Here is a 20,585-nt window from a genome sequence, read left to right on the forward strand (position 1 = left end):
CGTCCTTCAGCAACTGGCACCGTGTGCCGTCTGCCCCCCCCCCCCGTCTCTCCTGGGTGTACTCGCCCAGACCTCAGCAAGCGGGCCTGCTGGGCTGAGCCCCTGGGGCGGGGCCTTTTACCCCGGGGAGGCCCACCCATGTGTCCCTGTGCGGCCCCAGGCACGTCACAAGCGGCAGGCTGGACGTGCCAGGGCCTCGGCCTCCCACACGCCACGCTGGCTGAGAGACAGTGGGGGCCTCACCAGGAGGCATCTGGAGGCAGTGAGCGTGAGATGACCCTCTCCCCCCAGTTCCCGTGGGCTGCGGGGTGCGGAGATGTGGTCAGGAGCCCCCCGCTGTGGCTGCTCGGGGGTGTGGAGGCTCGGCCTCAGCTCCGGTGGCCGTCGGCAGGGCCACCTCTGCCCTCCACACGCAGGAGCAGAGCAGGAAGAGGGAGCGGCTTTCTCCCGTGGGGGCCTCCGGTCACGTCCTGGGCTGGCCCTGGAGGTGGGGCGCCTGCGCCGGAGGCCAGTCCTCAGGCAGGAGCAGGGCAGGTTGGAGCGTGACTCCGGCGGACTCTGCCTGTGGCCCGCCCTTCCGCTTGGACGGAAGCCGGAGAGCAGCAAGCGGGTGCGCAGTCCGGAATGGGCTCCCCACAGGCCGTGCTCACAGGGCGTGCGGCGGTGTCCTCACGGCCTGGTTCACCGAGTCCACTGGCCGGGGCCCGGGGCCGGCGGACGAGAGGACGCCCCTTGCTCCCGCGAGCAGTGTTGGGGGGCAGCCTGGCTGCCCCGAGCCCCAGCCCGGGTCCGACCAGTGGCTCCAGGGGGCAGCCCCCCACCCCCGCACCCCCATCCAGGTCAGGCTCCTGCCTCCGTGGCCTTCTCGTCCTCATCCTCACAGTGGGGTCGGGCTCAGGGCCGCAGGGCCGCATGGGGCAGAGGGGCTGACCGGAGGCCGATTCTTCCGTGACCAGGGCGCTGGCGAGGCCCTGGCTTCCGCGTCGCCTGGCAGGCGGGCGCATCCCTGCCGAGAAGCTTCAGCGGACCTGTCCCGCGCCCCCCCCCCCCTCACACGTCGCCACCGGGTCTGCGCGGGCGGCAGCGTCCTGGTTCCCTGTGACAGGCACTTTCGGTCCCCGGGCCCTGCCCTCAGAGACTGCAGGCCGGGGCGGCCAGAGGCCTGCCGCGGTGGCCCTGCAGGCTGGCGGGCCCCGGTCGCCCGCCCCTCGCAGCAGCGTGGGTGGGAGACGCCCTCCCGGGCCATCGGCGCCCTCAGCCGGAGGGACTGAGAGGAGGGACCCGTGTGTGCCCAGGACGTGCCGTGTGCCCAGGGCGTGCAGCATGGCAGAGGCGTGAGGGGCGGGCCCGCTCCTCGCCACCTCCTCCCGTTCACTCCTGCAGGCGGGACGGCACCGTGGCCATGGGGGGAGGGGGCTGTACCCAAAGCCGGAGGAGGCTGGGCGCCGGGGGCCGGGCCAGCGCCGGGCCTGTCCCGAGACGGTCCCGGCTCACAGGCCTCGCTGGGGCAAGCAGCGCCGCCCTGCTCCTGGCCGCCGCCCCCCCGTCCTGACGCTGGGCCCCCGCCCGTGCTCCCGCAGGGTGACTACGACCAGAGCAAGACCAAGGTGCTGCACATGAGCGCCAACCCGGCCCGCGGGGCACGGCAGTGCCTGCGCCAGGACCAGGCCCGGCTGCAGGAGGAGTGTGAGCGGCTGCGCCAGCTGGTGAGCGCCCTGGAGAGGGGCGGCCCCGTGCCGGCCGACCTACAGGCTTCCTGTCTGCCCTCGTCCAAGGAGGTGGCAGGTAGGACCCTCGGTGGCCGCTGGGGGGGCGCGGGCGTCTGTCTGTCAGTTCATCTGTCCCCCCAGCACGGGGGGGGGGGGGCCAGGCCACGGCAGGGGCTGGGCAGCGGGCCTGGTGGCCAGGTCTGCAGAGCGGCGGAGAGGCCACTGGCCAGGCGACGTCTGCTCAGGCCCCAGAACAAGGGGGCACCGTTGACCAGCTTGTCTGTGCCCACCGACCGTGAGCAGACCTGGCGCCCCGTGGAAACGGGCCCGCTTCACGGGCCCTGGTGCGGGGCCCCGCCGCCGCCCCACGCGCTGCCCGCTCCGAGTCCCGCGGCGGCCTCTGCGACAGCGCGCGGTGTCTCCCGGGGAGGGGCCGCTGGCGTCGGGCCAGCGGAGGCCTCACGGCCGCCGGGCCCAGCCTGCCCTCAGGGCACCCTCAGAACGCTCAGGGAAGAGTGCAGGGGGGGCCCGGGCTCCCTGTTTTCCCAGAGTCGCTGTGCCCGCGGGACCCTGGGGCCGGGGGGCGCCTGCGGCCTCTCTGCTGGGGAGTGGCCAGAGTGCGGCCTGCTCGGGGCTCCCGGGAGGAGCGTTCCGGCAGCCGTGCCCCTGCGGGGACCCCGTGGGGGTGGCTAGGCCCCAGGCGGATGGCCTGAGCACCTGGGTGCGCCGGCCACTGGTGCCGGCCGAGCGTGGTGACACAGCGCTGGCTGCTGGGAGGCTGTTAGCTTGCTTGTGCCGCCAGGCTGTGTGCTGTCAGCAGAGCGGCTCTCCCCTGGGGCTCCGCATCTGTCTCCTGGGCTGTGACCTGTGACCCCGCCCAGCTGCCAAAGCCTGGGCTCTTGCGGCCTTTGGCCAGATTCCCTGGGAGCTGGACGTGTCCTGGAGGATGGGCTCCAGAGCCTGCCAGCTGCCAGTAAGTGCCTGGCCCACAGATGCTGCCCACCCCCCTCGCTGGACCTCAGAGGCCAGCCTTCCCTGCCCCGCCGGACCCGTGGGTGCCGACAGTGGGTGCTGGGAGCAGCTCAGCTCTCTGTGGCCCCGGGCCCTGGGCCGAGGGCGCCGGGACAGAGCGAGGGGCCAGCCTACCCCCGGCCTCCCGGCTTGCCCTGGGCCGCCAGCTCCGTCTGCAGGGTGGGGCCTCCGCCAGTGTGGGCACCAGCCCGCCCTCCACCTCCCTCCCCGGCTTCTCTCTGCTGTCTTGGGGACAGGGCGGCAGAGAGCCCGTGGCCTTGCCAGGGCTGTCTGCGGGGAGCCGGCCGAGGGGTGGCAGCGCTGGGGACGTCGTGCTGCCTCAACGCCCAGGCGGCCGGCAGAGGGAGCCCTGCTGGCGCCCGCCCGTCCGCGGCGTCTCCGCCCGACCCCTCCACTCGGTGTCTCTCAGGCACTGCAGTCGGCGCGGTCCAGACTGGAGCCGCGGGAGCCCCGCCCGCTGCCGGCGGGGCGCAGACGGCGCAGCCCCCCAGGAGGGCCGCTGGGCGGTTTCCTACAGAGCCGAACACGCTCGCACCGCAGGGTCCGGCTGGGTGGCGGCGTGTGCCCTGCGGACACCTGCCCTGGGTGTCTGCAGCGGCCCCCTTCACGGTCGCCGAGGCCGGGGAGCCACCGAGACGTCCTCCAGCAGGTGACAGACACGCACGCTGCGGTCCAGCGGACGGGGGACGCTGCCAGCCGTGGGCAGACATGGAGGGACCGCAGCCACACAGCAGCAAGGGCGGAAGCCGCCCTGACGGGGCTGCGCGCCGCGAGGCCCCCACACGGGACGCTCTGGGGCAGGCGAGACGGGGCGGCGTGAGTGGGGCAGGGGACCGGGGGCTCGGGGGGCGGGTGGGCAGGGAGCACAGCACGGAGGGTCTTCCCCCGGGACGCACAGGCCACGAGGACCCGGCACGGGCGGTGGGCGCCCGTTGTCCTGCCGGACCCCCCTCTGCGGGGGCTAGGGGTGGGGACACCGTCTGCGCCTCCTCAGACTTGCTGTGACCGAGCCGGCCGGTGCGGCTCAGTGGACGGAGCGCCGGCTCCACCCCCAGTCGGGGCACAGGCCCGGGTTGCGGGCCAGAGTCCCCAGACGCGGTGCGGGAGGCGACCAGACATCGGCACTTCTCTCCCTTTCCTCCTCCCTTCCCCTGTCTCCAAAGATAAACAAAATCTTTTCAGGAAGTTGCCGTGAACCTCGAACTGCTGATAGTCTTTTTAAAAAACCCAGCAGACTCCGGGCCCCCACGGGCGCACAGTGGTGTCAGCAGCACGTGGTGCCGAGCAGCCGCCCCCGCACTGTGTGCTCGGGCATTCCCGGCCCCTGCCCGCACGCAGCCCCTGCTGGTGTCTCCTCTGGACACGTCCGGGGGGGTGGGGTGGGGGCACAGGCCTCTGCGTCGGCTCTGAGGCTCGCCCGTGTGGTGGCGTGCGCCGGTCCCCACGTGTCCGGGTCACGGGGGGCGTCCCTTGCACACGCGGCAGGGCTGGCGGGCCGCTCCTGGCCGCCGAGTGGAGCCGGCAGGAGCCTTCACACCCAGGTCCGTGCGGACATGGGGTCTCCCTCCTCCGGGCTGGAGCGGACGTGCCGGGTTGTGGGGCGACTCCCGGCCCGGCCTTTACCGCCTGCCCAGCCCTCTTCCTGAGCGGCCGCCCCCCCTGCACCCGCGCCTGCCCTGGCCGTGCCGCGGCGTCGCCCCGCGGCTGCCCTTCCCCGGCGCTGGCGACACCGAGCAGGTCTCCATGTGCCTGTTCGCCGTGCAGCCGGCTCCGGTGCGCGGTCCGTGGCGGCCCCGTGCCTGGTTTCTGAGCAGCCGTTGGCTCTGTAGCAAGCAGGAGTTTGCTGTGGGGGCGATGGGCCCGTCTGTGCCGGCCTGGCGCTCCGCCTGTGGGCCCCGGGCTGTGTGTCCTCCCGTCCTCGGGGGCGCGGGAAGGAGGGGCTCACGGCCTCCAGCCGGGGCTCAGGGGCTGCCCTGTGGCGTCGCCTGCTGGCGCCCGAAAGTCTGTTCGCAGGGCGGGTTTGGGGGCAGACTCTTCGCCCCTGAGGGCACGAGTCCTGCAGCCTCACTGCCCAGTCGCTGCGTCCCCTCCCCCGCTGGCGGCTGTCCCCACCCCCCGTGGCGCCGACTGGCTTCTGGAGCACCGCCGTCTGGCCTAACTGTGCTCACGTCTGTGTCCCCTCGGGGCAAGGCAGCGTCCAGTGGGACTGGGACTTCGGTGTCCTGTCCTCCGAGCCGGGGCTGTCCCGGCCCCGGGCCTGCTCTGCACGCGCTGCCTCCAGCAGTGGGTGGGCGTGTCTGGACCCCGGGGGCTGATGCCAGCTCCCTGCAGCTGCCGTGCCAGCACCCCTCCCTGCAGAGGCTCCCGGGGCCGTGTCGGGCGTGCAGAGGCCCTGCTCCTTGGCCCGTGGCCCCGTGCCGTGAGCCGAGTGCGGCCCCTCCACGTCTGCTGCCCGCCCTCGTGATGACGTCGGCCCGCCCGGGCCACCCCAGCCTGCCCAGCCTCTCGTGCCCGCAGGTTCTCGCCGTCAGAGGAAGCCGTGCCAGGTCCTGGGCCTCGGGAGGGCCTCTGGGAGCTGGGCCAGCCTGGGTGCACTGCACTCTGCCGTGACGTGGGCAGGGGTGGGCTGTGCACGCGGGGTCCGGTGTGGTCAGGCAGGGCCTCCCTGGGCCGCTGTGGGTCACGATCGGGGGGTCTTACGTGCTGGAGCCAGCACGTGTCTCCGTGATGGAGCCCGGGACTGCAGGGCGACTGCCCCGGCCGGGGAGGGCTGGGGGGGGCCTTGCTGCAGGGTGCCCCCGACAGACAGTGCCTGCTCGCCCCCCAGGGGCGTCCTCCAGGTCCGCTCCCGCCCCAGCTCCTGTGGGTGTGCCGGGCCCCTTCAGGGTGTTCCCTGCTCCCCACCCACCCTCCGGGTGGGGGCAGGGGGCGGGCTCCCGGGCCCGGGCCCTCCTGGCTGCGGGCTCCTCACCCTCCAAGGCCTCAGGGCTGGGCCCCAGACCCCGAGCGCCCCTCTTTCTCCTCAGCCTGCCCCCTCCCAGGCCCTCCCCCTCCGCCTGCTGCGTCTGCAGGAGTCGCCGTGCCGGCCACCGCCGGTGCGCATGTCCGCAGCTTCAGTGGACGGCCGTCTCAGAGGAGGGGAGAGCAGCTGAGACTCCCGTCTTGCGGAGGGGCAGGCGGGCTGACTCAGACACGGCTCTGTCAACGGAACAACTCGGGCTCTGGAAAGGCCTCCCTCTCCCACGGGGAGGAGGGTGCGCCTTCAGGGGCCCCGGGCTCCCGGAAGCCGTGTCGGAAAGGAACGGTGGTCCCCGCGCAGGCACCGCCCAGAGCCGCAGCGCCCCCCCCCCCGCCCCTGCGCCCCCACGGGTCCAGCAGCCTGTTCCCGGAGGTGCCTCTCCTGGCGGTGTGCCCCAGTCCCCCGGCTGTCACTCTCTGGTCCCCGGAGTCCCTGTCTTTGCGGTGGACGTGACGGCAGCGCCGCCTCACAGGGTGGGCGGGAGGTGGGTTACACGTCATTGGATGAGTGTTTCCAGACCCTCCCCGTGGGCCAGCTGTGGGCAGTGTGGGCCGGCCCCCGCCCTCGTGGGAGCAGCAGCCGGTGAACAGCCCACAGAGGAGGAGTGAAGACCAGTGAGAGGCACTGAGTTCCGTGAGGGCACCACGCTCGGGGGGCCCGGGGGGCTGCCCCACCCGCAGGCCTGGCTGCGGTGTCCGGCCCCTCTGCTCCCTGGCTGGGCCTGTCCCCACGTTTGCCAGAGGCCCAGACGAGGGGCAGGCGGTGGCCTTCCACCAAGGCCCGGCCGGCCCCTCCCTCCCGAAAGGGCCACGGGACAGGAGCCTGGCAGCCGGCTGGGCTCAGGGGCAGCTGTCCTCTGGGGCTCCGGCTGCTCTCTGCTCTCCGTGGGGGGGGGGGGGGGCCCTCCTGAGAGTGCGATGTCACGTCAGCGCCCGCCTGTCACCCCGGGACTCGCCCACCCCGTAATCTGGTGGGCTGTAATTGCCGGTGTCTTTTCAGACTGTTCTGGTGCCAGGTGACAGGCTGCTTGCAGAGGGAGCCGTGAATCACACAGACGCCCCTCGGGGGGGGCGGCGTCTGCCAGGCGGCCTGGCCGTGGGCACGCTCGCTGCTCATCTGCGTGTCGCCCCAGGGCGGGCGTCTTCGCTTCAGCGCGAAACGTGCAATTTCCAGCCCCGCGGGGGGGCGGGCTCGTGGCGGAGACTGCGGCTCAGGGCCTGTGGCTTCGGGCTGTTCGGGAGGCGGCGTCCCCGCGGGCGGCAGAGGCTCTGGCGAGGGGACGGCGGCGTCTACCTGCCGCTGGGACCGGCAGCTGGGGCACGACTGCCGTGCCCTGCGTGCTGCGTGGGGCGGCTGGGGGCTGCCCGGCTGGCGCGGGTCTCGGTGGATGGGCCTTGTGCCCCTCTGCCGCCGGCCACCCGGGCTCCTCCCTGAGCTTGCGTTTGGGACGGAGCGTGGCCTCGGGGGTGCCCAGCAGGACACCTGGGGCCTTGGGCCCGCCGGGACCCGGACACAGACCGGCCACAGGCCTGCGGTGCCACCTCCCACAGCTGCTAATAAAATAGCATGAATACTTCATGCCTAATTATTAAATATTTAAACATGTAAAACTGAAATAGTTTAGGAGCCACAAAGCATGAATAATTCAGCCCTGGAAGTGTGGAGGCCAGCCCAGCTTTGGGCCCGAGTAGAGCCCGGGCCTGGAGGCCCGGCAGCGTGCCGACCGCAGGGACCGCGGCCCAGGCGGGCTCCCTGCCGCCTGATGCTCCGTCCGGGGCCCGGCCTGCCAGGGACGGAAACAGGAAGGTCTCCGCGGCCGACACGTGGCTGCCCCCGGGTCCGTGCCTGGGCAGAGGCGAGTCCCCCCTGGCCTTCACCGGGCTTCAGGGACCACTCGACCCGCTGACTTCGTGCCCCTGGCGTCCTTCCGGCGTGGGGGTCACGTCTGGCCTCCCCCTGCCCTCCAGACCCAGCACCACCCCCGGACAGCTGCCGTGAGGTCCTGCGCTCCAGGCTCATGGCCAGGGCGGCCCCCTCGGGTGTCTTTCCTCCAGATCTTCTGGACCCGAGCCCCCTCTGCCTGTCACGGGCACCTTGGCCCCACCCTGCCTGTCACTCCTTCCGGGCCATGCAGAGCAGATGACAGTGCCATCCTCCAGAGCTCAGCCTCAGCCCCGTGCTGTCACCGGGGCCACCCTTGCTCTGTCACTCACCCCCGTGCCCAGCCCCAGGTCTGGTCTCAGGTTGGCCTCCGGGCCTCAGGAAGCCACGGGGTCCGTGGCCCGAGGGCGGCCCAGTGCCCTGCTGGCTTTGCTTTGGAGACTGGTCCCACTGCCGAGAGGGGGCTGTCTCGAGTGACCGGTGTCCTGGCGGAGTCACGCCGTCATGACCCAGGCTGGCTGAGTCTTAGCCATGGGCCAGCGTGGTCCCCGTCTCCGGCACTCGGCCGACCGCCTCACAGGCGCTGAGGAGGCAGCGGCCGTGGGGGAGGAGCTTCGTGCACCTGCGCCCGGCGGGCGGGTATCGTCGCCCTGCGGGGCCCTTGCAGGCTGCAGAGACAAGAGGGTGGGCAGAGGGCCTGGGTCAGGGGCGCACAGGCTGCCTTCTGGCCCTGAGCAGAGCTGGGAGCCACTTGTCCAGACTTTCGGGGAAGTGGGCGGTGCGCCCCCTCTGCGGGGCAGCCTGGTGCCCGCCGTCCCGCTGCACCCTCGGAGCGCCCTGCCCCGGGCTCCAGAGCACGCAGGCGCGGCCGGCTGCCCCTGAGGTGAAGCACCAGCCCTTCCTACTGCTTCCTTGCAGCCCGGAACGCCTCGGGCTGGCCCAGCTTCCTTGCTGCCTTTTCGGGAAGAGAGGTGACTCTGTCCCGAGTCCCGCCCCTGAGCAGAGCGCCGAGGGGCCGCGTGCCGGCCCGGGCAGGGCTGCAGAGGCTTGGTCCCTGGCCAGCGGCCCGGCTGCGCCCCGCAGTCTCGGAGGGCGGGGGCGAGGCACCCCTCACACGTCGGCGTGGACAGCACGGGCTGCACCGCCGCCCTCAGAGGGACAGGCGCGGCCTGCTCCTGCCCGTGGGCACGCACACGCACACACATGTGCACCCCGAGGCGCACCGCCCCTGCTCCCAGTGCCCCCTCCCACCCCCGGCCCCCCGGCGATGGCTCTGTCCTGTCACCCCGGCCTCCCCGTGCTCCCTGCTCTCTCACGTCCGGGTCCCCTGCTCACGGCCCCAGCCCCTCTGGAGTCGCCCCCGTCCTCCCTGTCCCCTGCGGTCCGTCCCCAGACCCCCCCCTCCCTCGGAGCAGGTGCCCTGTCCCCTCCGGCCCCTCTCCCGGACCCTCCGTCTGTGCTGGGCCTGTGCGGCAGGGCACGTCCTCCAGGAGCCGAGGACAGCCGGGAAGCCATCTGTGCGTCCCTGCCTGTCGGAGAATGCCCTTGTCCACTCTTGACCCGGTCCGCTCCACCGAGCGCCGCACTCCAAGGCCCTGCCCTCGGTCCGTCCCTGTCTCCGGCTCGGGGGGCGCTGCTGAGAACCTCGGGTCCGGTTGGGTGCGGCTCTTGGGAATCGTCCAGGTGTTCGTAGCCTTCTCTCCCCGTCCGCAGAGCGCTGAGCGCCGTCTGGCTGCCCCCACGCACCCCAGGGACGCCGCCTTCCCCCTGGCAGTTTTCTTGTGGAACCCGAGACCACCCTTTTCCACATCCTGCAGCCTCTGCGTGGGGGGGCCCAGTGTGTGGGGTTGGGGCTCCCAGACCTTCCGCTGGCCCCCTGCACCCCGTCTGTGCAGGGCCAGACCCTGTGTCCTTTACCCGCAGCCCCGCTGGCCGCAGTCCAAGGCCACTGGCCTGGCTCAGGGATGGGCACGGCTTGGGCCCAACGAGAGGAGGGGTGTGGACAAGCCGACCCCATGGCCACCCTCCTCACGGCCACTTGCACGTCTTCACCAGCAGCTCGCTGCTGTCTCGTCTGTGTGTGGGCCCCACGGCGCTGAGGGAGGAATGGCGCCCAGAGCACAGTGCTTCCTCCGGAGGGCCAGGGCCACGTGGGTGCATTGGACTGAGACCTTTCCCGCCGTCACCGCCCCTGCCCCCTGCCCCCTGCCCCCGTCCCCTGCCCTCGCACCTGCAGACTGATGGGAAGGAGGCGGAATCACGCGTTCTCAGTGAAACCGGCACGGCCGGGCTCTGCCGCCAGCGAGGCCTCGTGCTGCGGCCTGCAGGGACCCCGCTGGCGCGGCCAGGCCCGTCCTGGCCCTGCGCCCCCCTGCCCGACGCTCACTTGCTCCCCTGGCCTGCCAGGACAGCGCCGTGCCCCGGCCGTGGCCGTGAACTTGATCTCCTGCCCACCGAGCTCTTGCCACAGCCTCTCGAGCCCAGGGGGAACCACGGGGTCGCGGCTGCATGGAGGACAGGCCGGTGTGGTTCAGGAGCCTGGCCACGCTGGCTCTTGACCTCCACACCATGCCCGCCCGCACGGCCCCTGCCTGCCCTCCACGCCACTGCGCTTTCAGTCCCGGTGCCCTTCACCAGGACCAGCAGGGAACCTAACGGGGCGGCTGTGGAGGGGGAGGGGCGCTCAGGACGTGGCGGGGTGGCAGGGGAGGAGGGAAGGCCTTGGCCCAGACCAGATGGGGGCTCATGCACCGTTCCTTCTGGTCAGAGTGGCTGGAGGGCGGGAGCCCAGGGCCAGCAAAGGGAGGGTGGGGGGGCGTGGCTCCCAGGGCAGGCCCGCCAGGCTGACCGTCTGGCACTCGCTCCCCAGAGCCCCCGCCTGCGGCCAGGGCCAGGCGTGCGGGGTGGGGCTCTCCGAGGCCCCGTCAGCCACGTGGGTGGGTGCAGAGTGGGCTGCTGTGACCCCGGCGTCTCTGGCCCTCGGCCCCCGGGGCCCCGGGAAGAGGCTGCGTCAGCCCTGGTGTCTGCAGGGCAGGAGGCCGCCCGATGAGTCTGGTCCACGGCGTCACGGGGACCGTTCACCCAGGCGCACGTGAGCGAGCTGCGGGGCCAAGCACCGCGCCCTCCCAGCCCCCTTTGCCGAGGCCGCCGGCCTCACCTGGGCCAGGCGGACGGGTCGGGCCCCTCCAACCCCAAGGCCACCTCACCTGGAGCACCTGCTCCTCTGAACCCGTGTCCTCTCCCGCCAGAGGGCGGCGTGAGGCTCACCTCGAGGCTCCAGGGCCACGGGGACCTGGTGTGCACCCCGGGGCCCGGCTCGTCTCCCCCAGGGGGAGGCCCTTCTCCCGCCCTGAGCCTATCCACCTGTAGGAGGCGAGAGCCGTGAGCAGGCAGCGCCAAGATGTCTGGGGGCCGCTGGGCTGTTCCTTCCCCAAGGGCAGGCCGCAGTTATGACTGAAATCTAATTCTCCTGCTGGACACCTGAGACCCACCCAGGCCGTGCAGCCTCTGACAGGGCTGGAACGTGGCCGTGGACGCACGGGCGGTGGGCGTTTCCCGTGCGGGGGTCTCTCCTGCTGACGACGCAGTCCACCTGCTCCATTAGTCACGGGGCCCGCCAGGGCGGTCGCAGCCGGTGACCCCGGGGACAGAGGAGGGCTGGGCACGTGGCCGGGGGGCGCGGCAGGAGCAGCACCCGGTACGGGGCTCCTCGCTCAGAGCCAGCGCAGGGCCGGCCCCGGCTGCCCCCAGAGCGGCCGGCCGGCAGGCGGTGTGCACCCAGGCGCGTGTTCAGGACCTGGTGTGTCCCAGAGCGAGAGAGAGGCCGTGAGGCTGGGGGAGGGGGCATTGCTCCCTGTGGCGGTTCCACCTGGGCTGGGGCGTCCGTCTTGCGCCCCTGCTTGTCCGTCAGGGCGTCTGCGCCGCCTCAAGGCCCTGTGACTGACTGAGCACCTGCCGTCGGCGGGCAGGGCCCAGTCCTGCACAGCCCTGTGGCCCCGGATCTGGAGCGGTCCTCTTGGCTGCCCCGCGGTTGCCTGGGGCTCCTCGCGGCCCCGCTGCACTGCACCGCGGCTCAGCCCGAGGAACCACAGCCCCTGCCTTGGCGGGGGTGGGGGTCCCGGGACTCAGCCCCCAGGGCTCCCTCCTGCCCCGCCCGGGGCAGCCCCAGGCCTGCAGGGGCCCCGTCCAGCTCCGGACTGAGCCCCAGGAAGCGCCTTGCTCCGGAGACGACCGCGTCTGTGTTTGAGTGAGCCGGCCTCGCCGATCAGTGGGCGATAAATCGAGGTTTAATTGCTGGGAGGCGCCTCGGGTGAGGATCCACACTAATCGCCGCGTGTCCTCCTGCGGCTCTGCGCGGTTGGTGTCTCCCTGTGTGGCCGTAAACCCCGGCAGCGGCAGCAGGTGGCCCGGGCCCTGCCAGGGGAGCCCGCGGGAGCCTGCGGTGTCCAGGTGGCCGGCAAGAGAACCCTCAGAGAGCACGGCCCCACGTCCCCCAGTGACCTCTGTCCCAGGCCCCTCCCCTCACTGCTTCTGGGTGCTGGCCCCGGCAGTGACTCCTTCACGCCCCTCTGAGACCGCGCCGGGGGGCAGACTGGCCCCCACCGCCCCTCCCATCCTGACACAGGCCCCTCCCCAGGGCCTGCTGGGAGCCGGGCCTGTGGAAGGAAACGAACCAGGTGTGCGTCCGGAGCTCGGAGCCGGGCAGTGGCTGGCGGTTGGCTCCGCCCTTTTCTGCAGCCACTGCTCTCGGCAGACCCCGTCACTGCCGTGACCACGAGCATCCGGGTGTGGCGGGCACGGCCTCTGCTGAGCCCCCACGGCGAGGGTGCTGACGTGGGGCGGGCGGCCCCCCCATCATCCTGCGGCCCCGACCTCGGCCCCGAGCGCCCCCAGGCCCGCGAGCTCACCCCACCTCCCCTCTCCGCAGAGCTGAGGAAGCAGGTGGAGAGTGCCGAGCTGAAGAACCAGCGGCTCAAGGAGGTCTTCCAGACCAAGGTGCAGGAGTTCCGCAAGGTCTGCTACACGCTGACGGGCTACCAGGTCGACATCACCAGGGAGAGCCAGTACCGGCTCACGTCCATGTACGCCGAGCGCAAGGACGACTGCCTCGTCTTCAAGGTGGGCGGGCGGGCCTCCGACCGCTGGCGGGTGGGGACGGCGGCCGGTGGGGACGCCCCTGCCCCTGGGCTCGTGCGCTTCTCCCGGCCAGCGGAGTGCCGGGCTCCCTGCGCTTCTCTCGGCCTCCTCCCAGGCCTGTGGGGGGCGCGGGCCCAGCCGAGCACGTGGGGGCGGCGCCCCGCGGCCCCCGCTCCGGCTGTGTGTTGGCAGAGCAGCGGCTGCGGTGCCCAGGGAGCGGAGCGTGCTCCAGGGTCCCCGCGTTGACCACGGGCTCCGGGAGCGAGCTCCCTGCGCGCAGCCTGACCCCTGACGTGCTGAGGAAGATCAAGTTGAATTAGGTCCAATTCCAAGTGTGAAACCAACCTGTTAACAGAGCGATCCCACGGAACCGTGCGTTCTCCAGAACGCTGCCGCTGCCGTTCACCCTGTCGGAATCGGGGGCCCAGGGAAGGCCGTCCGCCCGCCTGCCGCCTCCGCAGGGCCCGGGCTGCGGCCTCTCCCCAAGGCCCCTCCCCGCCAGGACCACCCTGTGCGTCCAGACCCGAGGGTGTTTGGGCCGCTCGTGGGGGCCACCCTCGTGCTGTCAGGAAAGGTCCGGGGCAGGAGCCGCCGAGAGCTGCCCCGGCCGCCTTCCCCTCCGAGCAGCAGCCGTGCGGGAGCCTCCGCTGCGTGTGGCACGGCCTGGCGGGGGCGGGGGGACTGCGAGGGCAGCCGGGGGGGCGGGGGCGGTGGACCGCACCGACCCACGAGGTCCCGGCCCCTCCTGGCCGGTGGATCCGGAACCTCACTCAGGGACCCGTGGCGGGCGCCCCCGCCCTTCAGCAGAGCTCAGCGCCGGGGGCTGCAGGGCGGCCCCCACGGGGCGGGGCGGGGCGGGTGCGGGTGCCCGTGGGAGAGGTGCAGCCACTGCTAATGCGACGGCCCCGAGAGCTCCTCACTGGCGTGTCGCTAGTTCGCTGGAGTTTCCTAGCCCTTCCCCTCCCGGACGCGCTCTGCAGGCAGATGCCTGGGCCGCCGCCCTGCAGACCACTCGGCGTGGCTCACTGTGAGCCAAGGCCCTGCGGCCGGGAGGGCCGAGTGAGGTGACCGGAGGACCCAGGTGGGCAGGACAACGTCCGGGAAGGCCCGTGGCCTCCCCAGCCCCAAGGGGGAGAGCGGTGTCCCTCTCCCAGGCGGGGGGGACCCTGAGCCCTTTGGCGGGCCACTTCTGAGACTGAGTCCCGGGGGGCGGGGGCGTCTGCCGGGCGTGGGGTCTGCGGGGACGATTCGCACCCCGTTCCGGGGGCCGAGGAGCGCGTCGGCTGCAGAACTGCTCTGGGTTCCGACGCGCACGGTCCGTGAAAACGCAGAGCTGCCGGCAGGACGGGGAAGACCCGGGACGTGACCCACGCGCCCTGAAACGGGTTGGGGCGGGGGCCTGCAGGCTCCTCTCCCAGCTCAGGCCCCCTGGGAGTCGGAGGTCGGGGCCCCGTGGGGTCCGGGCCGACGCCCTGGGGCTCGTTGGCCCCTGCCCTCGGTGCAGCTGGAGGCGTCGGCAGGGCTGTCTCCTCGGCCCAGGTCGCGGCCTCACGCTGCCGCGTCAGCATCCGCGCACGGCCTGTGCGGTCCTGTCGCACTTCGGAGCGCAGGGCCCGCCCCTGCGCCGGAGGAGCTGCAGGCCGGCTGGGAGGCCGGCATGGGGCCGCCCAACCCCCGAGCCCGGGGGCAGCGAGACAAGCCCTGGGCATCCACGTGGCCTCACCCCGCCCCCCTTGCTCTGCCACACGGACCCTGGGTGGGGGAGACAGGGACCCTGGCCCTGAGCCCCCCGCCCACAGCTCCCTGGCCGGGCCGTGCGTGCTGTCGTCAGCCGCCTGTGAGGCAGTTGTCCGGCCCCCGTTCACAGAGGAGAGGGTCGGGCCATGTGGGCGTGCACCCGTCCTGTGCAGGGTCACCGCAGGCCACCCCGGGGCAGCCCTGGAAGAAGAGGGTCTGGGACCCGCCTCTCTGGTCCCTCTGACCCCGCCCCGTGCCTTGGGGGTGAGCGTGCAGTGGGGGTGCCGGCCCCCGGCATTGCAGAAAGGCCCCACGTGCGCAGCCGTGGCCCCGGGCTCCCTCCGGAGCCCAGGTGCGAGCCGACACCTGCAGGTCACAGAGGGGCAGTGCGGGGCGTGGCCTGGGCCCAGCCACCACTGCAGCCGACACCCCAAAATGGCCAGCTCTCTTCATTGCCTTGGCGACCGTGGTGGAGTGGTGCCCGTTTTCCCGAATAGTCCAGCCAGTTTCCACAGCCAGGGCGCCTCCCTGCTGTGGGTGCGTGGGCCCCGTGCCCACACAGAGACCCAAACCTCCCGGGCACCTGAGGCGGCAGGACGGCGGGGGGCAGAGACCCAGAAACCGAGGGGGGTGCCCGTCACCCCGGCTTCATCACAGCCCCGTCCCCCCCAGCCCCCCGCTGTGTCTGAGGCGGGGTCTCCTCGCCTCCTCCCGGAGGGACAGCCCTGGCCAAGCCTGCCACTCGGGGAACCAGCCTGGGGCCTGGGTCCTGCCCCGGCTCCGGGGCCAACCCCTTCCTTTGGGAGGGGAGCCCAGCGGGGGCCACGCACTGTGGCCGCGTGGTGTCTTCCGAGCTCCCAGAACAGAGCCGCAGCAAAGAGCCACGAACTGTGCCCGACTGGTTGTGTCGCAGGGGGCCGGCCCGGGCACTTACCGCCGTGCCGCCGGCTCTGCTGGTCCGGGGAGAGTGAGGGGGGGCCGCAGAGCCCCATCCTGCCGGTTCCAGTGGCACAGACCGTGGGGGGGGGGGTTCCCCTCAGCAGAACTGCCAGCCAGCCGGCGGGGCCTGGCCTGCCCCCAGTGCCCTGACTCCAGCCCCACTCCTCGGGGAGCTCGGGGAGGGAGGCGGGGGCCGGGAATGCAGCCTTGGGGGGTGGGCAGTCTGTCCTGGGCGGCTCCAGGAATAGCGGCGGGAGGGCAGTCTCCAGAGCCGTGGGCAAAGCACCCACCTCCAGCTCCCTCCCCGCTGCCTGCTGGAGCCTGCGGTTGAGGGCCGGGGCCTGGGTGGGGCCCCTCAGCCTCGGGGCCGGAGGCTTGGACCACTGGGGTCCGTGGGGCGGGTGGTGGCCGTCCCCGGGGGACGGGCCGTGTGCGGTGTGCGAGCCGCGAGATCCGCCGCCACCTGACCGCCAGCACGGCTGCCGAGTTGAATGCAGCCGGAAAAGCCTCTGCGAGTAATTACTGTCAGAAGCACAAGATCTACAAAGCCATAAATGCGCAGCTTGGTGATATTACCAGGCACTAATTAAAAAAGAAGAAAGAAAATTCCCTTTCACGATCGGATTTTCAGCCAGAGATGGAGAGCAAGGCAGCTTGCAGACGGTGCCATCTGACGCCGGGGGGGGGAGGGGGCAGGCGGGCCGAGGCCGCGGTGGCGGGGACTCCGGGGCAGGGGTGACGCTGGGCCTGGCTCGCGACCCCGTCCAGGAGCACCTGCGGTTCCCGGCAGGGGCGGAGCCCCCAGCAGGGCACCCATGGGCCCAGGGCAGGGTGAGGCCACACCGGCTGAACCCTCGTCCGCTGCTTCCCCCCGGAACCCGATAGACATGCGGCCCCGTCAGGGCAGCGGGCCGGGGCCGGGGGCCGGGCTCGTGTCCGTGGGGCGGACACGCCGACACCCTGGGGGCCCCTGCGGCGCCCCCGGCCCTCTGGAGCGCTCCTCTGCCCCTGTCGCTCCTTGCCCGCCTGGGGCGCCCCGCCGCCCTTCCCGACGCTGGCCCCGGCTTTTCTGACGCGGGGTGAAGCTACAAGGACCGACTTAGTGTCGTGGATTCTGCCACTGCCAGCGGGTCCTGTCGGCCTCAGCTGCCCGGCTCTTCTCCTCGCTGTGGTCCTGCTTTGCTGCGGGCCCGTCCCCTCTGACGGACTCCACGTGTGGTGAGCGCCACCTGGGTGGGGGCAGGATGCTTTCCTCTCCTGTGGCTGTTCCTGAGCCGTGTTCGGAGGTGCGGTGCTTGCTAGGGACGGTGGGATGCTTCCAGACCTTCGCTGGGCGCTTGGGGCAGGGCCAGAGCGCCGCTGAGGCGAGGTGACACGGCCGTCACCGAGGGAGACCCTCCTGCTCCTGACCCGGCGTGGCTGGTGGGGACCGGCCCTGCTCCCCACCGCGAGGCGTCGAGTGCTGTGGCAGCGTGGGCTGCAGCCCCGTGGGTGTCCCTCCTGCTCCCGGGGGTCTCCCCACCAGAGTGCCGGCTAGTGCGCAGCGGAGGACACGGGCCCCTCGGCTCGGTCCCCTCACTACGCCTAGCTCCCCTCCGGGCACTCTGGCCTGGGCCCTCTGGCCGCCTTGGTCTCCCAGCCCAGAGGGTCCGCCCGCTCTGCCCCCGAGTCTCTCGAGGGGCCCGAGGGGCACCCCAGGGCCCTGTGCTCCCTGGAGCCCCGTGGGCCGTGTCTCGTGTCTCTGGCGGTTCCGGGCGAGCAGGCAGGCCTGCCCCCGCCCCTCCCCCGTGGCCAGCAGCCTGCCGGGCGCTCCGGGGCGGGAACACAGACACTGTCCCGACTGCGGTGAGGAGGCCGGCTCAGGGCGGCGACAGGGCGAGCCGGCCGTCGCGCGGGATGAGGAGACGCGGGATGGGGGGGGGGGGGGCGCGGGTCACAGGGCTCTGGCTGCAGCCACGGGCTCTCTGGGTGGGGGGGGGGCGGGTCACAGGGCTCTGGCTGCAGCCACGGGCTCTCTGGGCGGTTCTGTTGCCCTGGGAGCAGCACCCTCAGAAAACTGCTTCGGGCGGCGGGCCTGGCCTGGGGGGGGGGCCTCGGGGGCCCGGGTCCTCGGGGCCGCCCTGGCTCTGCGGGCAGGGCCCTCTGCCCGTGGAGGGCTGGAGGGGCAGCCTCCGGCCAGGCCGGCGGGGCCCATGGGCGTGTCCCTCGTCCACTCCTCGTCCACCCCCCGACCTTCCTCTGCCCAGGGCTCCCGGCAGCCTCTACTTCCCGGCACGGGCCTCTCCACCGCCAGGCCTGGGCCACCGGGCGAGCCGTCGGCGCCGGCGCCCACCTGGGACTGGCAAGGCTCCCCGGAAGCGGCCGCCCCGCGCGCACAGCCCGCCCCGGGAGCCCGCGCAGCAGCTGCGAGTGGATCTGGAGCACGGGGAGCTCGCGGCGCTGCATGAATGGGGCGATGATGAGCACGCGGGCCGAGACTGGCCTGCGACTGTCGGGGCGCCCGGCCTGGCCCCCCGCCAGCCGCTCGGGGGAAGGTCACCCCCAGCCGGGGCGGCGGATTCCGACCACGCCGGGGCGTAATCAGAGCACGCCGCATTTGGTCGTTGTTCCCGGCACAATTAGCAGGAGTAATTGGGGAGCTATTTCCCGCGCTGGACACGCCTCTGTTGCCGCTCTCGGCCGGCGGCCAAGCCGGCCTGACCCACTTGCCGTGGGTCTCTGTGCCTGTTTGCCGCGCGGCAGCATCCGCCCCCCCCGGGCCCACCCGTGCCGGGCACCGGGGACCAGGGAGCGTGGCCTCGCCTGCACCCGCTGCCCCGAGGGACGCACGGTGCACCAGGTGCCCTGTGGGGCCTGGTGTCGGGAGGGGCTTTGGGGGAGCCCCCCGGCCCGGCCTCTGGGGTGACGAGGCGTCGCGGGCGGGGAGGGACGCTGAGCCGCGCCGAGGGGGAGGGCCGCCCAAAGGAGGCTCCGCCGCCCGGGCCCTCGAGGAGCGAGGGGCATGCGTGGCGCCTCCGGCTGCCCACCAACCCCGGGGGCTGGGGGTGTGCTGGGAGGAAGGCTGACAGAGGGGTGTGGGGCGTCCCCCCACAGCCAGGGGTCCCTCGCCCTGGCTGACGGGGAGGCCCAGGGGTCTGCACCAGCAGGAAAGAGGACAGTGCAGCGCCTGCCCCCACCCCCGATCTCGGGGCTGCGAGGCTCTGGCAGACGCCGTGCGGGTGGCGGGCGGTCACCGAGGCCGGCCAGGGGAGAGGAAACTCAGCGACCCGGCCCTGCCCTCGGCGGCGGGCACCTTGAACCTGCAAACCCCAGCGGCCCCACAACGAGGGAGCACCCGAGGGAGGGGTCTTATCTCTGCCCTCCTGGGGCCTTGCTGCCCCTGAGCTGCCCCTGAGGAAGGGGCATCACCCAGGGCCATCCTTCCCATCGGGTCCCCCACGCCCGCGAGGGGAGGACTGCCTGTCCACGCCCCCAGGAGCCAGCATCGTGGGAGCCCTGGGCGGGGCCACCCACGCACGTCACTGAGGGGGGCCCGAGGCCTCTGCCTTGCCACCGGGGCGTTCCCCGCCCACAGTGCCCCCAGCGTCTCTGTGCGTGGCCCTCCTCACTCGCAGCCGCTCCTGGGGCGCACCCTGGGGTGTCGGGAGCGGGGGCCCAGGGCGGGGCCGGGCGGGGTCTGGGTGGTGCCAGCCAGCGACGGGTGGGGCGTCCCCACTGGGCCTGCGCGTCTCGGCCCCCCAGGCGCCTGCAGGCCCCCCGCGGCATGTCACTTGCAGACACCGGGGCAGGGGAAGCGAAGACGCGGGGAGCCCCTGCGTGCCCAGCCTCGGCCAACACGCCTTACCGGGCAATTTGCTCTTAAACAGCTGCACCCTGGCTCTAAGCGAGCAGCCCTAATTAGAGTGATGTACGAGGGACCGGGGCCGGGTGGTGCTCTGCCTGTGGCAGCCTGCCGAGCAGAGACGGATGGCCAGCCTCTCACAGCGGCACGGCTGGTGACGGGGCGGCCCGGCCGCGTGGGGACAGGACCCTCAGACAGGGTGGGAGCGCCGGTCCCGGACCCCAGGTCTGCCTCCGTGTGGGTGGGCTGAGTGGACAGTGGAGCGCCCGTCACCCTGTGCGCACCACAGCGCCCGCCCCACCCCGCCCCGCTGAGGAGCACCAGCCCCCCGGCCGTTTGGGGGACCCAGACTGAGAGCAGGAGGCAGAGATGGGAGGGTGGGAGGGTTTCCGGGGGGAGGTCAGCGTGGCTCCCCTGCTTCGGTCTGAAGTGCTGTGTGCCCGGCTGTGAGGGGGCACCCCGGCCCGCCGGCAGAGGGGCCCGTGGGAGACGTGCCGGGTCCCCAGCGAGCTAACCCTGTCTCCCCCCCCCCCCCCCCCCCGCAGGCCACGGGGCCCTCGGGCGCCACGATGCAGCTGCTGGAGACGGAGTTCTCGCGGACGGTGCCGGAGCTCATCGAGCTGCACCTGCTGCGGCAGGACAGCATCCCCGCCTTCCTCAGCGCCCTCACCCTCGACCTCTTCAGCCGCCAGACCCTGGCCTAGCCTCGGTGCCGACCGGCCACCCCCGCCCAGGCGGCAGGAGGCCCGGGCCCGGCCACACCTGCACGGCTGCACCGGCCCCTCCTGCCGCCCCACACGCGGCACCCGCCACCCGCCGCTGGGGCCCAGCCTCGTGGAGCCTGGTGGGCAGGTTGGTGGGCGCCGGTGGAGCCTCTGGCTCCTGCGAAATAAAGTTCCTTCTTGGCCACCGCCTGCTCGCTGCGTGTGTGTGTGTGTGTGTGTGTGTGTGGGGTCCCCCGAGCTGCCCGGCTGCCCCGCTGGGCTGGGCCTGGCCCCAGGGGACGGTCCTCACACAGGAGAGGAGGGGAGAGGTGGAGACGGCCCTGGAGCCACCGGTCGGGGCGGAGGTCACGGAGCGTGCGCACTCCCGAGTCTGCCCACAGAGCCCGCACGCTTGCTCTGGGACCCGCCGCCCGGCCCCGCCCCGCCCCACCCGCCACCTGGACCCACGCCCCTCCCCCTGCGGCTCCGGGCACCGGGAGCAAGAGCTGGCTGGGCCCTCGCAGTGCGGGGGGATCTCCCGGAACCCAGACACCTCGGGGAGGCCGTCGACCCCACGACCCCGGCCT

At 72.8% G+C, this 20,585-nt stretch overlaps 1 protein-coding gene across 4 annotated transcripts in view; it reads left to right on the forward strand.

The window, feature by feature from the left end:
• The window catches only part of MAD1L1 (mitotic arrest deficient 1 like 1), a 106,276-nt gene extending 86,257 nt beyond the window's left edge, over positions 1 to 20,019 (forward strand). For all 4 annotated transcript variants that reach the window (XM_036014633.1, XM_028527810.2, XM_036014632.1 and 1 more), the window contains 3 exons: positions 1,581 to 1,785; positions 12,569 to 12,759; positions 19,840 to 20,019. In XM_036014633.1, coding sequence (XP_035870526.1) covers positions 1,581 to 1,785; positions 12,569 to 12,759; positions 19,840 to 19,998 — 555 coding nt within the window. In that variant the 3' untranslated portion in view covers positions 19,999 to 20,019. The remainder of the gene's footprint in view (positions 1 to 1,580; positions 1,786 to 12,568; positions 12,760 to 19,839) is intronic.
• Positions 20,020 to 20,585: the final 566 nt, after the last annotated feature.

Source organism: Phyllostomus discolor, chromosome 13 (genome assembly GCF_004126475.2).
Source record: "Phyllostomus discolor isolate MPI-MPIP mPhyDis1 chromosome 13, mPhyDis1.pri.v3, whole genome shotgun sequence".
NCBI classification, from domain to species: domain Eukaryota; kingdom Metazoa; phylum Chordata; class Mammalia; order Chiroptera; family Phyllostomidae; genus Phyllostomus; species Phyllostomus discolor.